Source organism: Chrysemys picta, chromosome 9 (assembly GCF_011386835.1).
Source record: "Chrysemys picta bellii isolate R12L10 chromosome 9, ASM1138683v2, whole genome shotgun sequence".
Taxonomy (NCBI): domain Eukaryota; kingdom Metazoa; phylum Chordata; order Testudines; family Emydidae; genus Chrysemys; species Chrysemys picta.
Window position 1 is genome coordinate 14,934,524 of NC_088799.1, and position 8,522 is coordinate 14,943,045.

The 8,522-nt window shown below is 43.1% G+C and overlaps 1 protein-coding gene across 1 annotated transcript; it reads left to right on the forward strand.

Annotated features, from left to right (window-relative positions):
* The first annotated feature begins 423 nt into the window (after nt 1-423).
* GHSR (growth hormone secretagogue receptor) lies at nt 424-6,845 on the forward strand. The gene is made up of 2 exons (XM_005299270.4): nt 424-1,286; nt 4,603-6,845. Exons 1-2 carry the CDS (start codon nt 515-517, stop codon nt 4,905-4,907), a joined length of 1,077 nt encoding a protein of 358 aa, XP_005299327.1. The 5' UTR covers nt 424-514; the 3' UTR covers nt 4,908-6,845.
* The last annotated feature ends 1,677 nt before the right edge of the window (nt 6,846-8,522 follow it).

Below are 8,522 nucleotides of genomic sequence, written 5' to 3' on the forward strand. Positions count from 1 at the left end.
GCAAGAGGGCGGCGCGGGGCTGCTCCAGCTGTTCCCTCCGGCCGCACCTGCGAGCGCGGCAGCCCCCCGGTCGGAGCCTGGCGGCCGCGGAGCAGAGCGGCTCCAGCGGCGGCCTCGTCCCGGATGGCTGTGCCGGCGGGGATGGAGCTCGGAGGGAAGGTGAGCCTGGGAGGCAGAGACAGGAGCAGTTGCAGGTACAACAGAGAACGGGACTGGGGCTAAAGCTGCTGCTGCTGAGGGGGCAGCCGCCGATGGGGCGCCGGGCCCCTGGTGCCTTGGCCAAGCGAGCTGAAGCCAAGGACTGGGGGTGCAGCCGCCTGTGGCGAGGGGTGGCTGGTGGGGCTGGCTCGGTTGCTAAGGGCTCCATGTCCCCGTCTCTAACCCTGTGCCGCCCGCCTTTGCTTCCTTCCAGCACCTCGGCGCCGCGGGGCTGCCCCGGACTCGCTGAGCCGCGGGGCTGCGCGCTGAGCCGCGGAACCCGCGGGCCCCCGGCCCGGGCGGAGTAGGCGGCAGGATGTGGAACCAGAGCGGCTCGCCGAACTCCAGCGCGCGCGCCCCGGGCTACGAGAACGACACCTGGCCCGAGTACCCCGTGCACCTGTTCCCAGCCCCGGTGCTGACGGGCATCACGGTCACCTGCATCCTCCTCTTTGTCGTTGGGATTCTAGGCAACCTCATGACCATGCTGGTGGTGTCCAGGTTCCGAGACATGCGGACTACGACCAACCTCTACCTGTCCAGCATGGCTTTCTCCGACCTGCTGATCTTTCTCTGCATGCCCCTGGACCTCTTCAGGCTCTGGCAGTACCGACCCTGGAACTTCGGAGACCTCCTCTGCAAGCTCTTCCAGTTCGTCAGCGAAAGTTGCACTTACTCCACCATCCTCAACATCACAGCCCTGAGCGTGGAGAGGTACTTCGCCGTCTGTTTCCCCCTCAAAGCAAAAGTAGTGATCACCAAAGGGAAAGTCAAGCTGGTCATCCTGGTCCTCTGGGCTGTGTCCTTTGCAAGCGCGGGACCTATTTTTGTCTTGGTTGGGGTTGAGCACGAGAATGGAACGAACCCCTTGGACACCAACGAGTGCAGAGCTACGGAGTATGCGATCAAATCAGGGCTGCTCACCATCATGGTCTGGACCTCCAGCGTCTTCTTTTTCCTGCCTGTGTTTTGCCTGACTGTGCTTTACAGCCTTATTGGGAGGAAAATCTGGAGGAGGAAGAGAAAGAACATGGGACCAAATACCTCTATTAGGGACAAGAACAACAAACAAACTGTGAAAATGTTAGGTAGGACTTTATATTAATTCCATTTTACTGTTGGGCGTGTGTGTCAGAGAGAGAGAGAGAGACATTGATGGTGCTTTAAAATGGTCACTAAAAGTGAAGTATTTATCGACCATTTTTACTATATGGCTAAAGTTTATAGTAGTAATATAACAAAACGCTTCACTCTCTGTGATTTATACCGGCGTCTTATGCAAAATACTTGGGCAGATATTAATATATCAACCTCTAATATTGAAAAGAATAATTAATAATGACAAATATGAATATTACACTCACTATTGCACTGAAATTCCTGAACCTTTTTGTAAATAAGTTAAAGGTACCAAATGCCAGCTCGAGGAGGATTTGTATTCACAAAACTAAACCCTTCTAAAAGCATGACATTTGGCTGCAGGGGATCTAAACAGAATGGATAGATGCATGTAGAGAATTATGGGAATGTCAATTTCTTTAAGCCTGTTGAAGAAAACTAACAAATATAGTTAATGAATGTAATGAAAACTAAAGTACTTACTAAGGAATATTCTCTTTTAGAGTCTGTGATTCTTCTCCCATTGAAGTCAACAGGAAAACTCCCAGAACAAGACCAAGTCATTAGCCCCTGTCATTTTTAATTTAGTATGTTTAAATATTTTCAGTAAAATAATATTATTTGCTTGTAAAATATTAACCTTAACATACAAATGGACACGTCTTAACCCTAAAGAATCTGTCCCCATAAGCACTCAATGTCAGTGCAGTTAACAGGCATCCCATGTATGGACTAAATCCACTAGCACAGAAAAAGGTAACACTTTCTGGCACTATCAGTTTGAAAAAAATTACCATCAGTTTATTGGTAGAAAATTACAAATTCTCTTATTATTTTAGCAGCATTGTTCCTGTCCAAGTAGTCCTTTCACATATGAGTAATCCCATTGATTTCAGTAGGTCTATTCATGTAGATAACTTTTTTCTCACATGAATAAGGTTTTGCAGGAGACAGCCCGACTTTACTAAATTCAACTACATCGGAGTTATTGGCCAAAGAGCTGCACAGTGTGGCTGCAATAGGTCCCGTGTATCTAAATTATTAACTGTATCTAACTGATTGTTTTATTCATTTTTTTAATTTACTAGGCAACAACAACATGTGTGTTAAAAGCTGTGAGATACTTTGTGTACCTTCAATTACATTTTAGGATCGATAGAATACTCCAGAGGGTTAGACGTTACTTTGGAAGTAACTCACTACTTACATTTTTGTTTCCTGATCTAAATTTTCACAACAGTGAATTTTTGCTTATTACAGGAAGAAAACCCTCCATACCTCATTTCCATATTTATATTTCTAAAAGTTTAAATACTGTATACCAATTTCCAATCCTAAATTACCTCAATCCTAAAGCACTGCCACAAACATTAATAATATTTCAAACACCTTGCTTCACACCACATCAGAGAATGAAAGCACTTTGTCTAGAATCTTTTATTGGACCCACTTCTGTTGGGGAGACAAGCTTTCGAGCCACACAGCACTCTTCTTCAGGTTCAAACTCTTGTCCCTCTCACCAACAGAAGTTGGCCCAATAAAAGATATTACCTCCCATATCTTGTCTCTCTAATCTCCTGGGACCGACACAGCTACAACTACACTGCCTGTGGCTAGAATGTCCTTTAACAGAAAGACAACATTCTCTACCTGATGAAAATCTAATGAAGGATATAATGAAGAAACTCAATAGAGGCTCAATAATACAAGGTGTGTAGTGCCCTCAGCTTCCATTGATTTGAATTTTCTGTTTAGAATTTCAAATGGACAGCTTTAAATCCTTACCAGTTCTGGAGCTGCAAAGGCCAACAATTCAAAATTATCAAAAGGCAAAGTTAGGTTTCTATATCCATATTCAAGGACCTAAAAAAGTTGTCTGGTTTTCAGACGTGCCTAGCACCCACTGATCCCAGTAAAATCAATAGGACTGAGCACCTTTGAAGATCATGCCATTTGTTTTTAGAAGCTAAATATGGATCAGCATACCTAAATTCAGTCCAGTCAAGCTGATTTTTCATATGTATCTTATTTTTGAAAATGTTGGCCTTAGTTTATAATAGTAACTCTGATTCCTTAAAACTCAGTGAGGGAAATATTACTGTCCCATTTTACAAATGGGGACTCCGAGGCAGAAGCCGGTTAAATGGTTTCCCCAAAATCAAGCGCTGTCAGCAGAGTTGGGAGACTATGATTTCTCGCTGTATGTTCATTTAAACATAGGAATCTCTTTTGAATGTTTTGTGAAAAGCTGCTGATAATTATCTCCTTTCCATTGCTTTTCAATCACGCTTTATAAATATTATTTCAGCCATGGCACGACACACCAAGTAAAATCCTGGCCTCATTGATGTCAGTGGCAAAACTCCCATTAAATTCAGCGGGGTTAGGATCTTATCCAGATAGGATAATAAACAAAATGAGTTTTCTGGTAAAATCAAATAAGTTAACTACTGTACCCAATGAAAAGGCGGTTAAAAACTCTATCCTGAAATCCTTGTGTCTTTTTTGTGTGTGAATGGGGCTATTCAAAACATTTTAAAAAGTACTATTGAACCAATAATGAGTAATGAACCAATAGAAAATATTCCCCACTTCCTAGGAAGTGTAGAAAGCAAAATGGGCAAGAGCTCAAGTTTTCAGATACATATTTTTAGCTTTGCTTTTCTTAGGGTAACTCATTCTCAAGAGCAATATATAAGCCAGAAGGTTCATAGGATGGATTGTGCTTGCCTCGGTGGCTTTTTTTTATTGTCTTTCATTCTCTTGCGGATAAATCTTCCACAGCTCCAGATTCATTTTCCCTTACTTTGAGTCCTTTTCCCAAATTCAATATAGCTCTATGTCCTTATACTTTTAATGATAAATTGCAGTTCTAAAGCCATCCGTTATATTTATGAGCTTTGTTAAACACTGTGTATGTTACTCTTAATTATTCTTAATGTCAGTGTTTTCTTCATTATATTGTTCCTGTAATCCTGTTTTAGCAAAAACTCAAAGTGATGTAGTTGAAAACTATTTGGACACTAAACTCAGCTGTGATTTATATATTAAAATATAGCTATATATTTTACTATATTATTATTATTGTTTTGAGATATATAATCTATTAATAATATTGATATTAATTTAGGAAAAACAAATAAAAAAAACCCCAAATAAATTATGATCAGCTTTTTACTTTATGCAAGTCACATTCTTTAAATTTCACTAGTATTAAAGAAGTATAAGTACATTTAATTTTAAATGACCTATTGTTTTAATATCCTTCTGCTGTTTCCATTTCAGCTGTGGTGGTGTTTGCTTTCATACTCTGCTGGTTGCCTTTTCATGTAGGACGATATTTGTTTTCCAAATCCTTTGAAGCCGGATCCTTGGAGATAGCTGTGATCAGCCAGTACTGCAACTTGGTGTCCTTCGTCCTCTTCTACCTTAGTGCTGCCATCAACCCTATCCTGTACAACATTATGTCTAAGAAGTATCGAGTCGCGGCTTGCAGGTTGTTTGGACTCAAAGCACTCCCAAAGAACAGATTCTCTGTTACAAAGCAGGAACATTCTTGTGCTTGGACAGAATCTAATGTGATTACATGACAACCTATATCAAGTGCTAAAGCATCACTTACCAATATTACACAGAAAGCCATAACGAAAGAGAAAGATATTCAAAGCAAAATGTAAAGCAGTATTCCTGTTCATCATTGGGGCTTGCTAAAAGATATGATGTAGACAGTTAAAGATAAGAAAAATGAGTGGAGCACTGAGCAGATAACGGGTGATCCATGCTGACAGAACTCTAGTATTATTTTCCTGCAGCTTTTGGTGCCTATGATTTTATATGAAAGACACTGGCAAGGGAGCTGGACTTTACCATTAAAAAGCAGGATGCAACCCTGTCCATCTTACTTATGTGACTTCATTGGGAGCTAAGGTGAGCAGGATTTGTCCCGTGATAATCTTAACATGTCAATGGAATCAGGATAGCAATCAGATCAACTTCATTGAGAGTTTTGCCTAAGTAAAGATGAGGCCCTAGAAGAAGTTTAATTCAGCTGCCTTTTGCAGGTAAACATTGAATTTGTTGTGCTATGCCATAATCATGATCAAAAGCATTCAAGGGGAAATGATTTATGAAAGAGAAAGGAATAAAAGTGGAAAAGTTTTAAACATGCTAAAAATCAGTGGCCTTCAGATCATGTCAGAACAGAAGGGAAATAAAAACAATACCTTTAGGCAGAACTGCCTTACAAAGCAATTAGAGCAGTACTGATTTTTTTTTTAATGTATCAGTGTGGCAAGTATCCGAGGGGTAGCCGTGTTAGTCTGGATCCGTAAAAAGCAACAGAGTCCTGTGGCACCTTGAAGACTAACAGACGTATTGGAGCATAAGCTTTCGTGGGTGAATACCCACTTTGTCAGATGCTCCAATACATCTGTTAGTCTTAAAGGTGCCACAGTGTGGCAAGGACAGTATTGACATCAGAATCACAATGATGTAGTAAGGAAAACTATTGAATGCAATCCCCACCAAAATGATCTTTTAAAGAGGAAATATTCCTTAGCATGGTATTTTTTCCACTAAAAACATTAAATCGCAAATCTCACCCAAATGCAATTGAAAAGATAGCTATATCATCCACACAGTTTCTTTGGCTAGATTGTAAGTATCTTGATGTCTTTGAACTTGCAAGCTTTATTGTTTTAATATTGTAACAAATCTGTGACTAGCTAGGAACTGTCCATTTGTTACTGTGCTGAATACCATGGCCACTCAGAACTTGGTTACAGGGAGGGTAATTAACCATTGGAATGAACAGTTTACTAAAGGTCATGGTGGACTCTCCATCACTGGCAATATTTAAATCAAGATTGGATGCTTTTCTTAGAAATATGTTCTTGGACTTATTTTGGGGCAGTTCTATAGCCTGCTATATACAGGAGGCCAGATCAGATGGTCAGATCAGATCACAAAGGTCCCTTCTGTAAATCTATGAAACTCCTGTCCCAAAAGCACAGCTCCCTTTCATCTAAAGAATATCAGTTTGCTGTTACCAGTATAGTGCCTATGACACACAGCTGAGCAGTTCTGATTCCATCCAGTAGAGCGCAGTGATAAACATATACACTGAGTTGCTGATCTTTAAAACCCTTGAATTCCATTGATTTTTGTAACTCAGGTCTCTTTTTCCAGTACTGTCCATCTTTTATGCTGTATGCATGTTCTGTACTGCCTCTGCCGTTATGTAGGCTTATACAATCTAATAGCATGCATGTGGAATAGTAGATTTATACTTATTTTGTTTCTTGTATTTATTACTGGTTGGCCCATAGCTTGCTCCACTTAATGAATTATCTGTCTTGTCCAAAATTCCTTTAAGGATAATGAGCCATATTCTGCTCTTTTACACCTCCAGTTAATGGAACAACTCGGGTGTAACTAAGAGCAGTATTTGGCCTATTCTGTATCTACTGTATGTTTTGCATATAGATTGTTTGTTTGAAAAGCATTAAAGTTAAGACTGCTTCTTTTGGGATGTGACACCTGAGTCCATTTTGTGGCCTGATCCTGCACTTGCTGAAGCCAGTGAACATCTTTACTGTGAAGTAATTGGGTGCAAATGTATAGGTGAAGAGACAAAAGCAGCTTAGGGTTTATAACCATCAAAGATGCAAAAGGCTAACGAATTAAAAACTCAGGGGTGAGGCAAGCCTCTGACTGTTTGACACCAGTTCATGTTCCATTAGTATGAGACAGAAGCAGGTAATTGACAGACTAGACCAGAAATGGGCAAACTACAGCCCGCGGGACCGTCTTGCTCGGCCCCTGAGCTCCCAGCCGGGGAGGCTAGCCCCTGGCCCCTCCCCCATTGTTCCCCTTCTTCCACAGCTACGCCGCCGCACAGGCAGTGCTCTGAGCAGCGGAGCTGTGCGCTCCTGCCGAGCAGAGCGGCAGCATGTCTGGCTCCGGCTGGCGTGGCAGTCAGACATGCTGCTCTGCATGCTCTGCTCGGCATGGTAAGTGGTAAGTGGGCTGGGGGGTTATATAAGGGCCAGGGGGGGTTGGGAGGGCAGTCAGGGGACAGGGAGCAGGGGGCGGTTGAATGGGGCAGAGGTTCTGCAGGGGGTGGTGGTCAAGGGATGGGAGGATTGGATAGGCGTGTGGTTTCGGGGGGCCGGTCCGGGGGCAGGGGTGTGGATGGGGTCGGGGCAGTCAGGGGACTGGGAGCAGGGAGGTTGGCTAGGGGGTGGGGTCCCAGAGGGCAGTTAGGGGACAAGGAGCGGGGGGGGGGTTGGATGGTCGGGCGTTCTGAAGGGGGGCAGTCAGGGGGTGGGAGGAGGCGGATAGGAGGTGGGGGACAGGCTGTTTGGGGAGGCAAAGCCTTCCCTACCGGGCCCTCCATCCAGTTTTGCAACCCCAATGTGGCCCTCGGGCCAAAAAGTTTGCCCACCCCTGGAGTAGACTATAGAATTGTCTTTGAGCAGGTCTCTAGCAGCATCTCTGCTTTGTTGATTTTTTTCATTTTTCTGTTGAGAGACAAACAGGGTTCTGGTTAGACGCGTCATACAACTCAGGGAAACGAGAAACTTGGGGATCTTGAAAAGACTGTAAAGATATTATCTGCTCACAAACTATTTGACTCTGTATATGAATGGAACATACCCATAAACATTTCTAAAATTAACTGTGTCTGATAGTATTATGTGTGGACAGAAAATGTAATAAATTTATGAGAAAATTTCCAATACTACTGTTTACACTATTTGGGGAGGGATGGGAATTAGAAACATTTCTAATGTGTTGCTTTTATTCCCAAGGTAAAATATAACTATTGCTCATATTCATTACTTAGCATAAATAACTTCTTGCAAGTAAAGTTTGAGCCTAAGGGCACGTCTTCACTACCTGCCGGATCGGCGGGTAGCAATCGATCTATTGGGGATCGACTTATCGCGTCTTCACTAGACGCGATAAAATCGATCCCCGATGGCTCTGCCGTCGACTCCGGAAATCCACCGTAGCAAGAGGCGGAAGTGGAGTTGACGGCGGTGTGGCAGCGGTCAACTCGCTGCCGTCCTCACAGCCAGGTAAGTCGACCTAAAATACGCAACTTCAGCTACGCTATTCACATAGCTGAAGTTGCGTATCTTAGGTCGACCCCCTCTCCCCCGTAGTGTAGACCTAGCCTCAGTCTCATTACACTAAAACCA

Bases quoted from the DNA above. Each gene is read 5' to 3' on its own strand.
- GHSR (XM_005299270.4), top strand. From the start codon at position 515: ATGTGGAACCAGAGCGGCTCGCCGAACTCCAGCGCGCGCGCCCCGGGC. The intron at 1,287-4,602 runs GTAGGACTTTAT...TTTCCATTTCAG, and splicing joins ACAAACTGTGAAAATGTTAG to CTGTGGTGGTGTTTGCTTTC.